The sequence below is a fragment of the Amphiura filiformis genome, chromosome 20 (genome assembly GCF_039555335.1).
Source record: "Amphiura filiformis chromosome 20, Afil_fr2py, whole genome shotgun sequence".
NCBI lineage: Eukaryota > Metazoa > Echinodermata > Ophiuroidea > Amphilepidida > Amphiuridae > Amphiura > Amphiura filiformis.
Window position 1 is genome coordinate 39,780,503 of NC_092647.1, and position 16,640 is coordinate 39,797,142.

The 16,640-nt window shown below is 40.1% G+C and overlaps 1 protein-coding gene across 1 annotated transcript; it reads left to right on the forward strand.

The window, feature by feature from the left end:
• Positions 1–1,281: 1,281 nt before the first annotated feature.
• Positions 1,282–10,668, forward strand: LOC140142311 (uncharacterized). Its single transcript, XM_072164280.1, has 4 exons — positions 1,282–5,039; positions 5,485–8,166; positions 8,619–8,919; positions 9,848–10,668. Exons 1-4 carry the CDS (start codon positions 1,381–1,383, stop codon positions 9,857–9,859), a joined length of 6,654 nt encoding a protein of 2,217 aa, XP_072020381.1. The 5' UTR covers positions 1,282–1,380; the 3' UTR covers positions 9,860–10,668.
• Positions 10,669–16,640: the final 5,972 nt, after the last annotated feature.

Below are 16,640 nucleotides of genomic sequence, written 5' to 3' on the forward strand. Positions count from 1 at the left end.
ATACAACCCCCTGTCAATCAAGCCCGTGATCAAGTTCCCGGATGCATTGTTTCATACCCGTTCTAATAGACTTTACATAGTCGCCCTCTTAGCCAATCAGAAACGGCGGTATACGTGGTCATTGGCAGACTGTTTGTGTGGAGGGAGCGTAACCGAACTGGCTGCGCAGGAGACTACCTTTCAGTACGCACGGGCGATTTGCACTATTTTTGAATTCGCTACCGCACCCCGAACTTAGCTCGACCACCATGGGCAACATGTCTACCTTCCACGATATTGTTATTTATCATTCAAAATTTCATCTTCAAACGAATATTAATCCTTTCGACCAATTGCGCAGAGAACCAAAACATTATTATAGGAAAGTAGCTAGAGACAACGAGGATTATATTAGACACATTCTTTTATAACGTACTCGTGATTATTTTCATTTTTTAGGTTTTCCTAAACAACATGTAGAACTTCTGCCAACCTATTATACGCAATGGCGTCGCGATCAAATAAGCTTCCTCCGGGAGCCAGGCCAAAAACTACATCTGCAAATGGCACGAGACGTGACGGTCGAGGACCACAAGGTACAGGTAGGAATAGCTGTGAGTCACGAGAAGACTATGCAATTTCACAGCAAAGTTCAGCGTCTCCTCAGGGTTTAGGAAGAAATCAGCGCAAATCGGACCAACATTTGAAGCCACAAAATTCAGACAACAAAGCTCCTCTCCTAGGCGTAAAAGTTTGGAAGCAGGGGTACAGGAATGATCACAAACTCAAGAACACTTATGGCAGGAGACAAAATAATGATGACAAGAAAGACGACAAAGATGGTAACAGAAAGGGTATAGCTACGACGGAGAGAAGAAGACCAACAAGTAGGTCATCGGAACCTGACAGATCTATTAGAAGAGATAGGCCTCTAGATGTGAATCGTTTGAAAGAAATGCTGGACAAAGAACCTACAGAAATCGTCATGGCACTTGCAACAGAGAGAAGCGGATGGAAAGAATTTTTAGAAAGGAGCAATATAACCCGCGAGATTGTAGTCTTGCTTCTGGAAGTCATGGCTAAGGCATGTCTTTGCACAAGGTCGCCAAAAATTTAAACAGCTTTTTGGCATTTGTTTGTCAGTCTGCTTTCCTAAGTCGACATTTGACTCCATTTATAAGCTCACTATCTAGCGTAGGAAGCACGTCGACTGACGAGGCGTCTGATGAAGAGTTGCAACCTGGTCAAAACATTGTAAAACTGTCGCAGACTATTTTGCAATGCCTTCAAACATTAGCCTTGGATGATGTAGGAGTAAATGCTGTTCTTCTAGAATTGGTGTACAAAAGTAACAATAAAATACCAGCTGCAGTGAAGAAAGAAGTTGTACAACTGAAGGTAATGTGTGAAGATCTTCAGAAGAACCGTGAAAACTTCAATGATCGAGAGATGGTTAGAAGCCAGTATAAACCGCCGCCGAATGACTTTCGAAGAATTCCAATCATTCCTGACATCAATGAAATAGGCAAAATAAAAAGACCATTTCTGAGACACAACCTAATCAAAGGGAAATATCAGAATACAGAGCATTACTTGGATGTCCAATTTCGACTACTTAGGGAAGATTTTATTGCACCACTCCGGGAAGGTGTAGGAGAATATTTAGACAAGAAAGAAGATTTTGAGCACAATCCACGCAGAAGACTTCAAGATGTTCGTCTGTATCATGGAGTCAGGATTATACGACCTGTCATGACTCGTGAAGGAACGGGACATTTGATACAGTTCGACGCAAGCCATTTCAAGAAAACAAGATGGGAATCCAGTAAGCGGCTTATTACTGGCTCGCTACTTTGTTTGACCAAGGACGATTTTGAGACAGTCATATTCGCTACTGTGGAAGACAGAGACGTGAGATATCTTCAAAGAGGTCAAATACAAATGAGCTTCATTCGACTTGCTGATGCAATTGGCAAATCATCAGAGGCAACCTTCTTGATGGCCGAAACTAGTGCATATTTTGAGAGTTACCGTCATGTGTTGCGTGGTCTAAAGGAATTCACAGAATCAAGTCTTCCGATGAAGCCATACATTGTCGACGCATCTGGAAAATCAAATCCGCCGATATACTTACATGATTTTGCTGATTCAGTACCGCTATATGACCTGCGCATAACGTCCCAAATACTGAAGGAAGATGACAAAGATCGTGTATCAAACGAAGTCGACGGCGAGTGTGCTTCTGCTGTACACGACGATTCTGGCTTGACAGACGAATGCAAAGATCGTATCTGTGTTTTGAAAGCAAGTAACAAAGATTCTGATGCGACAGATATCCATTTACACAACTATGTGCAGGGTAAATTGAGGGCAGTGAACGTACTAGAACCTAGTACATGGCCAGAGGCTGACACATTGCACTTTGATGAGTCTCAGCTAGAAGCATTCAGGGCTGCACTAGCAAGTGAGTTTGTCCTTATTCAAGGTCCGCCAGGCACAGGAAAAACATATGTCGGATTACAGATAGTCAAAACACTCCTGTTTAATTGTCACGCATGGTGCCATGGAGAATCAGAAGAAGACTGGGATAACCGTCCGATATTGGTGGTTTGTTACACAAACCATGCTCTGGATCAGTTCTTAGAAGGCATATATGAGTATGAGAAAAATATTGTTCGTGTTGGGGGCCGATGCAAAGCCGACAGTTTGCAGCACTGTTGCATTGCAAACATCAAACATGCAAAGAGAAAATCGCGACAAGTTCCAGATCACATACATCGTAGGAGAGCTGATATACAGGAGTATTATGACATGAGGGATATTCTCGAAGCAGCTCATGAAAGGATTGCTCTAGCACAAACTAAAGTACTACGGCCGTCGACTATTTTCCATGAAAAGTTGATGTCTCGAGAACAATATCGAAGGCTTTTGTCTGGTAGTAACAACGTAAATACTATGTATGTATGGCTTGGACTTGATGGAAGGGGTCTTCCAAAATTGCCTTCAAAACCTCGGTCAGCAACAGGGGAAGAGAGTATTGATAGTGAGGATGTAGGTAATGATGAAGTGGGGAAGGAAGAGGAAAAAGTAGATTTTGCAGAGGAAGCGGCACTTTTAGTAGAGCAAAGGGAGCTTGGAAACGATCCTATATTCTTACAGTACAAGGAGAAAAGCCGTGCCAGATTGGTTGGCGACTTTGCTGTTGTACCGGAAAAACGTTTCAATGGTGACACCAGAAAGGAAATACAGGATAGACTTAAAGTGGCAATTGAAAACGAGATCAACAGCACTGATGTTATGTCTGTGAATGATGTTAGTGGAATTCAAAACGTCTGGGAACTTTCATATCATGAACGATGGAGACTGTATCGCTATTGGGTGGCACGATTTATCAAAACTCAAGAAGACATTATGTTGCGATATCAAGTTGCCTTTCAACAACTTTCAGAAATGCGCAAAGAAATCGATAGAGAGGAAGATTACCTCATCTTGAAACAAGCAAATGTCATTGGGTTTACCACAACAGGCGCGGCTAAAAATCGTGAAATACTTCAACGAATACGTCCTAGGATCATAGTGGTTGAAGAAGCAGCCGAAGTGTTAGAAGCTCATATCATCACAACATTGAGTCAAGATTGTCAACATCTGATCCTGATCGGTGATCATCAGCAGCTACGTCCAAACCCTACTGTATATCGATTGGCTAAGAACTACCACTTAGATGTCTCTTTGTTTGAACGAATGATCAATAACGGGTTACCGTGTCATAGGTTGGGACAACAGCATCGCATGCGTCCTGAAATCTCTATTTTGATGAAGGAGCACTTTTACGACGGTCTTCAAGATCATACCTCAGTGATGAGCTTTAGTTCTGTCAAGGGAGTTGCAAAGAACATGTTTTTCCTAGAACATGATCAAACAGAGATAAAGATGGATGACAACCAGAGTAAGTCAAACTTACACGAAGCAAAGTTCCTAGTCGAACTCTGCTACTATTTCCTTCAGCAAGGTTATGACCCATCACAAATCACTATTCTGACAACTTACACTGGACAACTCTTCAATTTCAAACAACTCATGAGCAAACAAAAGTTCGAAGGTGTACGTGTGAGCGTTGTTGACAACTTCCAAGGGGAGGAAAACGAAATAATTCTACTCTCACTCGTTCGCAGCAATGAGGATGGATCCATCGGGTTTCTAAAGGTTCATAATCGTGTTTGTGTAGCACTATCTCGAGCAAGAAAGGGATTATTCTGTATTGGAAATATACGACTTCTAGCAGAGCAAAGTAGTTTGTGGAAGAATATCATGAAGACAACGACAGCGACAGCCCAAATTGGTCCAAAGCTACCACTTGTATGTCAGAATCACGTAGAAACCGTGACAGAGGTATCGTGTCCGGAAGATTTCTCAAATCTGGTCCCTAACGGAGGATGTTCACTCCGTTGCGATGCTAGGCTTGACTGTGGACATGCGTGCAGGTTGTACTGCCACCCCAAAGATCGTAAACATGAAGAATACAAATGCTTGAAGGATTGCTCAACGATCTGTCCTCGAGGTCATAAGTGCTCTCTTAAGTGTTATGAAGAATGCAAATGCCAAGTTTTACTAACGAAACACTTCGCGAAATGTCAGCACACCGAAAAAGTCAAATGCTATGAGAATGAGACAGCATTATGCCAAAGGCTTTGCTCAAGCAAATTGCCATGTAAGCACGACTGTCCTGCAAAGTGTGGCGAAGAGTGTCCGGAATGTCCAAAACGATGTCCAAAGAAAATACGATGTGGTCATGATTGCAAACGAAAATGTGGAAGGCCTTGCTCGACTACATCCGAATGCGAGGTTAAGGTTAAAGTGAAACCATCCAACTGTGATCATAGTTACTGGGTTAAATGCAAAAATGATCCACAGTGGCGTTCTCTACAACAGCACCCACCTTGCAACGCACCATGTGTACGCATTCTGAAATGTGGTCACAAGTGCAACAAATTATGCCGTGACAGATGCCAAACAGAATGTGAAGAGGAAATCATCAAAACATGGTCGACTTGCAAACCATAGTATGAAATTGCTATGTAAGGAATCGAAAGACGCTGGATGCAGGATATTGACGATAAAAACCTGGCAAACATGCCACCACCGGGTTCAGATGGTATGTTGTGATGCTACAAATGCTGTGTGTTCGAGACCATGTTCGAAGATTATGCCATGTGGACATCAATGTATGAAGTCATGTGGAGAGCCTTGCGAGCCAACGCAGTGCAAGTCATCCTGCAGACGTCTTCTTTCTTGTAGTCACCCATGCAGGAAGATGTGCAATGAGCCCTGTGAAGCCACCACATGTAAAGCGCAGTGTAAAAGAATTCTTTCCTGTAAGCATAAATGCCAGAGAAAGTGCAACGAGCCGTGTGACGCAACTACATGCATATTACCGTGCAAAAGGCTTCTTCCATGTGAGCACCTGTGTCAGAAGATTTGCAACGAACCATGCGAAACCCGTTGCAGTCGACAGATGCTGAAACGTATGCCCTGTGGGCATTACACCGAAGTTCCATGCAATGTTGATGTCAATAAGTTTGAGTGCATTGAAGATTGTCTGAAGATTCTTCCATGTGGTCATCGATGTCAAAAAAAATGTGGCTATCCGTGTACTGTTGTCTGTAAAGAAAACCAGGAAAAGAAAATTCTAGATTGTGGACACAAAGTCACAATTCATTGCGACCAAGATCCAGACCGCAGCATGTGTAGGGAGAAATGTGTGAACAAACTGATATGTGGGCATCTATGTCAAAGGTTATGCAGAGAGAAATGTGAGGAAATATGTACAGCGATCGTAAACAAGGAGTTTCCAAATTGCAAGCACAAGTGCAAACTACCATGCCAACAAGACCCGAAAACTATCAAATGTGGCAAATCTTGTGATACGATTCTTCCGTGTAAGCACAAGTGTGCTGATAAGTGCGGCGACCCTTGTACGAGCCAGTGCCGAGTAAAAGTCAGAAAACAACATCCAAAGTGTGGCCATTACCTAAACGTATTGTGCTATGAAGATGTTACAACGAAAAGCTGTAGAGAGCCATGTCAAAAAACATTACCGTGTAAGCACAATTGTTCCAAAATGTGCTTTGAACCATGCAAGACGATTGAGGATACTTCTAGCGAACCGTCAAACACAAACAAAGATGCAGATGGAAGTTTGTTTTTAGACTTGTATAAATGTGCAAGACAAGAGTTCATGACACCAACGAAATGGCCAGTCTGCAAAGAAAGAGTTCAAAAGAGTGCCACATGCGGCCATCAAATAGAATGTCTTTGCTGTGAAAATCCAGACAGCATTCAGTGTCAGAGTCCGTGTACAAAGGCCCTTCCATGTAAACATCAATGTCCAGGAGTGTGTTCAATGAGGTGCGAAACAGTCCAGTGTAAAATCATCATCGCCAAAAGAATACCTATATGTGGCCACGTGGTCAAGCTGAAATGCTCCGAAGATCCGACAACTGCAATTTGTCAAGAACCATGTGCAAAGAAATTACCTTGTGGACATCCATGCTCCAAGTTGTGTTCAGAACCATGTGTGACGCCAAGGGATGTTTGTCGGGAATTTGTTACGAGAAAGCTTCCTGGGTGCGGCCATGAAACGAAACTGCAATGCCACCAAGATCCAGCAAAAACGAAGAAACTCAAATGCGGACATACGTGTCGTAGCACTTGCCATCATACTTTGCAGGCATGTGAAACGAATTGCCGTGTAAAGGTGCATAAAAATATTACAAGATGTGGGCACACTGTGAAACTACCATGTCATCTGGATCCAGATTCAGGACTGTACTGTGAACACAAATGCGAACAACTACTTGAATGTGGGCATGAATGTAAAGAAAAGTGCGGCAGAACATGTACAAAGTTGTGTAAAGAGACGGCTAATGTGAGGAAAGTATTGCCATGTAAACACGTGGCGAGAGACGTTGCCTGTTTTGAAAACCCAAGTGATGTGTTTTGTCGGGAGCAGTGCACCAACCGGCTAGGATGTGGTCATGAGTGTAAAAATGTGTGTGGGGAATGCACGCATCGTGTCAGAAGAAGAGGAGGTAAATTATCAAGATGTGTGGAAGCTTGTCGCAAGCGTCTTCTGTGTGGTCATCAATGCAAATCAAGATGTCGGGATTGCTTTGGAGGGCGAATACACCAACACTGTAGTGTTCTCATCAATGAAGTTACACTGCTATGTGGATGCAAAGTAAAAGAACGATGCTCAAAATTGTTATCTATAAAACATGTGCCAGACATGCAGCTTTGTCTGTTGCAGCACAGCCGCATTCACCGTAGACAAGAAGGGGAATTACAAGACAGTTGCGAACATAATCCATCAACTGGATACTGTAACGAGCCATGCACGAAGCTGCTTCCATGCAAGCATACTTGTATAGGAATCTGTGGAGAACCATGTATAGATCTCTGTCGTTTCTGCAACCGCAGAAAGATACTAAAGATATTCCCAGAATTCCGAGCGAAGACTGATCCATGCTACATAAAGCTGGAAGAATGTGGTCATATCTTTGAAGAAAACGAGTTGAAACGGAAACTGGGCATGATTTCGCCAACATCTGCGTGTGTCCCAATACTTCCTGTAACCTGTCCGAAGTGCGGCGCGTCCATTTGTGAGAGGCGTTTCAACGGGCATGCATCAAAGGTCACCGAGTCTGTCCGGTATATTGATCGACTCCTGCACGAAGATACATCGTCAGAATTGAAAGAGGCTGAAGATTTACTCTCACGAAGTAAATACAGACATTCGACGCAAAATGCAAGACAAACTATCCCCGGACGAAGTAAAACTCAAATAGTTCCTCGAACGATTACACGAGAGGCACAAGCAGAGATGGCATGGAAACTTCGGCTTTTGGACAATCTCGACAAAATACAGCCGATCACTTCGTGTTCTCGTCTGCAAGACGATCATGATGATCACTTAATCAGCCGATTTAGAGATATACAAATGGTTATTTTGCAAGAAGTCAGTGTACGCTTGGAGAAACTTTTGGATGAGAAAACTTTTCTGACGGAACAACTAGCGGAAGATCTGGGATGTGAATTGGAGCGTGTACAATGGTGTGCTGCATTGGAGAAGTTAATCCGGACGTTAGCGTACAGGAAACGTATAGGCAAGGAAGAACTTGGAACTGTAAGGTAAGATACTCGCAGGGGTGTGGGGTGGGGCTGGATGTTGGGTGGGTGGGGTGTGGCTGTGTGTGTGGGGATGTGACGGTATTGTGGGGGAGTGTAGGGGTGTTGTGTTGTGGGGTATGTGAGGTTGTGGGTATATAATATATACAGGTGGTAGGGTGTGGTTATAGGTGTGGGGGTGAGTAGGTGGGTGTGGCATGGGTGTGTGTACGCGAAAACTTTGGAATAACACAAACATGGTTTTCTAATTACTGTGTACAAATGTATACATAAAATATTAAAAGTGAATTTAGGTAGTTCCAATTCTCATTTTTGTGGTAGAAAACTGATTTTGTACGGACTTTCCTAACCCCTCGTTATGAGTGACTAAATGAAACATGTACGACATGAATGGCTAGCGAATAGAGTGGTATAAACTAATCTTCATGTCGGTGTGTTGTTTACCCTATTTATAGGACAAGTGCTGCAAAGGCTGTAGAGATCATCACATCACCTCGTCCATTTACTGTTCAGAGACAAAAAGAAATGATAGTGACGTTAGGAACGAGACTAGCAGCTTCCCTGAAAGGGGACAACACAGAACTGAGTAGGGAGGGACTAATTGATATGCAACGAAAACAGAAGGGCTTTCTGGCCGGAGATTGGTTCAAATGTTCACGTGATCCAGATCATATGTTCCATTCTCACGCACACGTCAAACGACGAAATTCCGCAAAATCAACAGATTTAACTGCATCCTGTCCTTGGTGTGAAAAGGTATTTAATAATTTCTTTACGGCTTTCTCACGAAATACAACACACACAATTAAATCACTTTTGATTGAAAATTAGTTCGATTCGAAAATTTACAAATTCATACGATGTCAAATTACTAATACTAGTGAGATGATATGTACTTGCCTCGCGCATTCAAATATGCAAATGCAGGTTACTGAGAATAATAGAGATATATCGAGGAAAAGCCCTGATGTACTCGATCAAGTTTTCCTCCAGATGGCAACTGATTGAAATGGGCTGACTTTTGAACTGTTGGCTCTTGGCCTCTGGGTCCTTATCATAATGCTAGGGCCCAGAAGATGTTTTTATCCCTCCCTCATTGAAGGGATGATACGAACCAGAATTTGTAATGCCAATACGGTTTATATCTTACAACATCACTGACACTTTTGAAATTCATTCTGCCGTCACCTGATTTGAACGGAATCAACGTAAACCACATCAGTAACATGAATCTTGCCATAGTCCCCTAAAATTTACGCTTTATTTCGTGTTCGGTCACGTGATACAGATTTAGGGGACTAAAACCAGATCTAGGTTGCTGATAAGCCACAAGGCCCAGTGGCAGGGAATTGGCATTGACACAAGTCCCCTACTTCAAGATTTGTGTGCAACATTCTAAAGATCAAGCTTGTAAAGATTGTCAATAACCAACATACTGTGCTCATTTTATTTTATTTAGCTGTCATTTCGGAAAAGTGATGTGAATTGTGGCACCTGTGTTGAAATACTTAACATATTTGTTTAACGCAATTTCAAAATTAAAATAGCTGTGTCTCTGAACGAGATTTGACATGTTTGAGCGCAAACTTCATTTTATTGCTGTGCAAAACACGTATCGCTTGAAAATTAAATATTAGTGAACATCGTCTTAACTTTAATTGGTCTTTTATTTTACACGTTTCAGGCATACATGTGAGCACAAGCCATGTCGGCTCATCACGACCAGCAATCATCGGTAATCATCAGTTTCTGAGGAGATGTATAAAACATGCGCCACACCTACTCAAAACGGGAACAAAATACAATTTTCCATGGAACCATACCTTCATCTGTACTCGACTCTCTGAATGTTGGACGTAAGGTATACAAGTGAAGCAAGCTCGAGGTTTTAACAGGCCTTTATCTGTTCTATATTACTATACTCAGGGCTGTGTCTATACACTTAACATCCACCCGCAAGTTGTGTACTAACTTGGCTGTAGAGTGGGCTAATAATGAAAAGTACCCGACCGCCCCGGCCACATTTCTGATTACAATAATATTATCTAAATCAATGTAAATATTCATAATTATGTCCAAAGTTTGTAGTCTGACCTCTATTTGTTTTTAGAATTAACGGTCCGACTGGCGGGTGAAAAATACAGTTACGGTTCAGCTCTGCGTACCCCTTTGCTCTTTTACAGTATATGTGTACAGTCGTTGAATTATTCATGCCTCCAATTTTTAACGTTCGAGGATGTCGCCTCGCGATACCTGTGCCTGTATCGACAGAAATTATGCGCAGATTATTGTGAAATTGATGCACCAAAAACATTACGACCAATATTATATGTGGCATTTTTTGAAATGCCACCTATATTAAGGTCCCTCACGATCAGGAAAGATGTTACATGTACCCTGTATGTCTCAGCAAACACAAAACGTTTTAAAGAAAACGTTTTATTGCCGGGTTATATAAAGGTATAGAACGTTTTAATAACGTTCCAAAAATATTTTTAAAAACATGATGCAAAACATTCTTACACATGTCTTTAAGAGTTGACAAAATATTTTCCAAAATGTTAGCCAAAAAATAAAATGTGTTTTCTTCATGACGTTTTTCATGACCTTTACAGAGCTAGACATTTAAATGTTATTAAAACGTTTTGAATAAAACCAAAACGTGTTTATAACACGTTTATAACGTTTTTAAAACATTGTTGTGTTAGCGGATGTAACCATATCCAAGTATAATACCGCAGTCCAGTAGTATACAGCATACCTTAAAGTCATAAGGTACAACTTTCATATTTTAAGGTTACAATGATGATTATGTACGGGATGTAAGGAGTGATACGAAGAAAATGGGCAAAACACATAGCATATAATATTGTTCACATTCAAGATTATCATAACTGTGATAACCAACGTCGTACTCGTAGAAATACTATCAGACATGTACCCTTTGTAATAAATACGTATTAGGTAGCGAGTTCTCGGTATAAATACGTACATGTATAATCTTAACTTCGTGTATACTTGTGAAAAACAATGTAGGCTGATGTAATTATGGTAACTACTATTCAAGTATATATAATCCATGTATAATCTTTAGTCATTCTAGTGTAAAATTGTACATAGGTATATAAGAGTCACGTCATCAAACATATTTGTAGGCAAAAATGGAAATGACACAAAAGTTACTATATAACTACAAATATACTATATAACATTTATGACCAATATGACCAATATTTCATTGAACTGATATTCGTTTTCTTTCACTGCAGTCTTATACCGGAATTATGACGCTAAGGGGGACGCTAAAGTTTTCAATAAGACTAAATTAATGACCATGTGCATGTATCTAAAGGAGGATAAAAGATGCCCGTTGTACCCTGTACTTAATAGTCAATAGGTTTATTGATAACAAATAGTCACAAGATATGACACCTTTCATTTTCATGTTTTGCACAAAAGGTTTTTTCTCACTGCAATCTTCTTTTATACATTTGTCAAGATTGTCATTCATCCAGGTATAATTAGATATAAAACTCTCTCTAAAAACAGTTCAACTAGACCCACGTTTTTGAGAGGCTACGGTATCGCACCTTATCCCAGGTGCATGCATTCCGTATGTTGATCTGGCGGCAATTAGTCATTGACCAGTGCCGAGATCAAAAACATTCTTACGAAGTTTGACTCAAAATCGACGACCTTTCAACACCATCTGGCCACTGGGCAGTGGGCAATGACTAATTGCCGCCAGATCAACAGACTCCGGCAACAGACGGCCTGAAGATGCACCTAAGATAAGCCTCTCAAAAATGCGAGTCCAGTTGAATGGTTTAAGGGGGTACTACACCCATGTGGTAAATTTGTGACTATTTTTGCATTTTTCTCAAAAAATAATTACACACTGGTAGCAAAAGTTATGTATATTATTGGGGCAAGGAATCCAATTACTACACTGAAATTTCAGTGACGCGAGACAAGCGGTTCAGTATATGATAGGAAACGAGGTACATCTTAGCGGTACCTTATTTCTGATCATAAATAACAAACCGCTTGTCTTGAGTCACTGAAATTTCAGTGTAGTAATTGAATTCCTTGCCCCCAGAGGTTGTTTATATGTAAGCCCAGAATACATTGCAGCCACTGACAGCATGTTTGAGAAACACACGGTTATTTTCAGAAAACATCACACTGGGCTCCTGCTGTGCATGGTCAAGGTTGTTATACAACAAGATAAGCCATGCGTCTGCATGCATGCATGTGCAAGAAAACTTTGCTGGTTCCACCTTCTTTTCCCAAGCATTTAAAATATCTAAAATTGTTTTAAAAAAGACACGACTTTTTAATTTTCTTGGTAGCAATGTATCCACAAACATTACCCGTACCCAATTATCAATTCAAAACATAAAAGTCTCGATGAATATTCCATCAAAACTACTGGTTCTTATTTTGTACATAAATTTGAATATAAAATGGTGTTGAAATGGCTCCTTTATTACATTGCACATAATAACATACTGCATGCTGGGATTACATTGAATCAACCTCTGCCTTGCCCCTATAATATACATAACTTTTGGTTACCACTGTGTTATTAGTTTTTGAGAAAAATGCAAAAATAGTCACAAATTTATCGAGGGGTGTAGTACCCCCTTAAGAGTAATTTTATGCTTCTATTGTATAGATATAAACACATGGCTAACTTTGATAACTATGCAAGGCGTCATAGTAAATCTGGTTTTGTTTTGTTTTTGTGAACTTTTACATGTAATATAGCAGGGCTCCCTTAGAAATTAGTGCTTTAACATTGAATGGCTACGCTACCTAAAGCAACATTGAATCAATCAATAAATAAATGAAATGCGTAATTTTATAATGAACGACCAATATTGTACATATAGATTATAATAACAGTGTCTTCCCCTTTCGTCCTTAACAGGAGACCAAAGGGTCATGTTGTATTCACACGGGCACAAAACTAAAAATATTGATAATTGTACAATTTAAAGATACTTTTTTAATTACACATGAGTTTCAGTTAAAAGGCGAAATGGATACATGCTTAGGATCAATGGACTGAAGCTTTTATTCACCTATTGTGCCCGATTTGAGCGCTGACATTGGAAATTGTTGGCAACCAATCAGAGGATGATTTAAGGAAGCCCCATCATGCACTGCAAAAGTGTTATCAACTGCCACTTTACTTTTCAAATCCCATTGAATTCTGTGCAAAACTTGTTGTTTTAGAATTGTGTGTGTGTCATTATTACTTGGTCGATTTCAGAACTTTCTGCAAAAAGTAATGTGTTTTTAAAGGATAATTCACACCTTCTGTAGATAACATTAATGTGAAATCGATGAGCATGTTCACAGCGTTTTTAATGCAAATATAACTGTACAAATTCAAACTTAACCATGTACTTCTATGCAGCATAGCAGAGCAGTGGTGTCATGTTACTCACACTGCTCACCTACTGCACATTTAACCCAGTGGGGTGTTGGGTAGTACTTAAAATTAAATCATCCTCTGGCAACCAATATTCGTAAGAGTATACATAGAGTGTCCTGTTTTCGAAATTAGGTGACTTGGGTTTGGCAGGTGCGAAATACATCTGACTGGGCGTTTTAATTACGTCTTGAAAGGCTGCCTAGTGCTGCTGTATGTGTTTAGTTTCTATAATAATTATCATTCCATTCATTCGTATATCGATTGATTGCTCTGCTTTAGTTCTTACATATCTGTAAGTAAAAACTAACACTTTGTGGAAAAATCTTAATTATTTTTTTATTTTGAAATGGTATTGCTTTGAAATGTCATCCCATGATTGTTATGATTCCTCACTCTCACTTCCGCGAACAATTTGTGGTATGGTTTGTTTCCGTTGTTTTGGGATTGTATAACTTCCTTTTGTTCATGTTGGTGGCATACTATACTTTGTACTTGTGTAATGTTGATTGTACGATGAAAACTCATAATTATCATTAAATAACTTTAAAGGCACTATCAGTGAAAAGTAGATTTGTCATTTTTGTAAAGAGAATGTGTGTGTTTACTTGCCTTGCAAATAGGACCGAACACGATATAATATTGGGAAAATGTCGCATTTTGGTCAATGTTGGTAGCTAAGCTTTTGAGCCCTCAGTTAAGTTGTTATCTCAAAACCATCATGACCTACCCCCTCTGAGCTGTTCTAGATGTTGGTAACCGTCACTGAATATTTCGCAATCAGACGGGACAAGTGCGTCAACTCACAAGCTCCGGAATACCTGCAAGAACTGATCACATTTCGCAAACCAAAATACGCCACTCGTTCATCACTTGACAGAACACTTCTCATTGTTCCAAAAACCAGGACTCTCACCGGTGACAAAGCGTTTCAAACCGCAGGTCCTCGTCTATGGAATTCACTTCCAATCAACATCAGGCAGGCCAAAACACTGGACATTTTCAAAACCAATTTAAAAACTCATCTGTTTGTTTAATTCTTTGCTTATCTGGTAATTGTATGTTTATTATGTAGAATGCATTGATTATTGTTTTATTATTATTATATGTGTTCTTTTTTGGAAAGCGCTGTGGTCCTTGGAGGGCGCTATATAAATGCTTGGTTGTATTGTATTGTATTGTACATGAGGGAAGCAGAGGTGATCAGAGGGTTTGTGTGTGTTTTGTACCCTATTTAATAATATCATGCCATAATGATCTCGGTCACTAAATATTTCGCGATTAGAGGGAAGGGGCAGTCTCAGGACCTGGTGATCAGAGGGTTTGTGTATGGTTTGTGCCTTTGTCTCTGATTAAAGAGCTATTATTGAGGAAGTTTGTCCCTTTCGCCGAGGTCACTGATAGTACCTTTATAGTACATAGCGCTACATGGTTTAAAACTTATTTTCCGCGTGGAACCAATGTGTTTTGGTATCCTTAAACTTGAAATGATAAAGATTTGATTGGTTCCATTTTCTATGCCTGTGGTTTCCACGAGGGGTCAAAGGCCACAGTGGGACCAAAAACTTAAAGATACTAGTAGTCCCATCATGCTGTAATTATCTCAAACTGTTCCTCTTATCATAGGAAATAAGAAAAGTCAATTGCCATGTTCTTCTACGGTGTTATATAAATAAGGTCGAATAGGTCAAATGTCAAAAATTTCATACACAGAGGTCCAAATTATCCGATTTCATCAAAACTAGTCTTAAATTACTCCCCTTAACATAAGAAATCTGAAACATTACAAGATTTTGCCGTTTCAACGAATGAAAACAAGTGAGTATTACCAAAGTTACGTTTGAACTAATTATGACTTTAAAAGTTCTAGGTATAGGCCTAAATGTAACAATAATAGTTAATATACAGCATCATATGGTCAGCAGAAGAAAATTACATCCATCACCTATGATGTCATATCAGTGTCCTTGACTGGGGGTCCTTACTCCTTGACCACTGAACAGCGTGATATCATGTTGATAACAGATCTATAGAATCAAAATCTTCATCATATCACAGATTCTCAACAATCTGTGATCATATGGACCATATTGATGTGAAAGTAGTTATCTATCATATCCTGTGTCGTTTTATGGATAAAAATGACTCAAAATGTTATTGATGAAATGGTTGCTATCATAAACATCAGTTTTGTCTTTTCAACGGGAAAAATCCGATGCAAAATAAAGTTTTTAGGGCCTAGCTATAATATGGGCATATAATAGGCCTATAGTATTGAACAATGTACCCTATTTGACATGCACTTATAGATAAATAAATTGTCTTACTTTATTAATTTAATAACTTCTTTATTATAAAATAAAATGACACATAACTTATGTGAAGTCACTTTTTATCTTTTTTATTTGATTCATAAAATTACATTCAACAAAATGATTGAAGAGAAAACACACAAGGCACTAGCAGACTGTTATACTTGTAGAATGGAGTAGGTACACTGCAAAATTCCTGGCGACATAGTGACTATATCGCACTGGAACTCTAAAGTCACTACCGCCGTCACTCCAGAATAACCTACCTTATGGTGGCCGACGGAGTCACTACAGGAGAGTGACTACATCGGAAACAAGGCAGTAGGGTATTATGCAGCAGTGTCATCACGCAGTGACTACAACTGCTAGCCTCCGATGTGTTACCTGCTCGATGCCGCATCGGCGACTCATGATGTACACCACTGAGTAGATTCCGACAGTGGTCCACATCTTGTAGTCACATCAAAGTGACTTCCGTAGCCAGTGCCCCCATGCGTCGCCTGCTCGGTGCCCAGTCGGCGAACTTCAAGGTGACTACACGGCCAAAAGGTCGTTGACCGAGCCCTGTTATGAGTTCGAACACTCTGGGGACGCGCGCGTATATCTACAAAATACGCGTTGATGATGACAAAATACGCGTATCATGCTTGTTTACTGCTTGCATACGCTCATGAATGGAATGAGTTGGTTTTATAATTAATTGATTGATGCATGCTGTACACTGG

Bases quoted from the DNA above. Each gene is read 5' to 3' on its own strand.
- LOC140142311 (XM_072164280.1), top strand. From the start codon at position 1,381: ATGTGTGAAGATCTTCAGAAGAACCGTGAAAACTTCAATGATCGAGAG. The intron at 5,040-5,484 runs GTATGAAATTGC...AACCCGTTGCAG, and splicing joins TGGTCGACTTGCAAACCATA to TCGACAGATGCTGAAACGTA. The intron at 8,167-8,618 runs GTAAGATACTCG...CCCTATTTATAG, and splicing joins GAAGAACTTGGAACTGTAAG to GACAAGTGCTGCAAAGGCTG.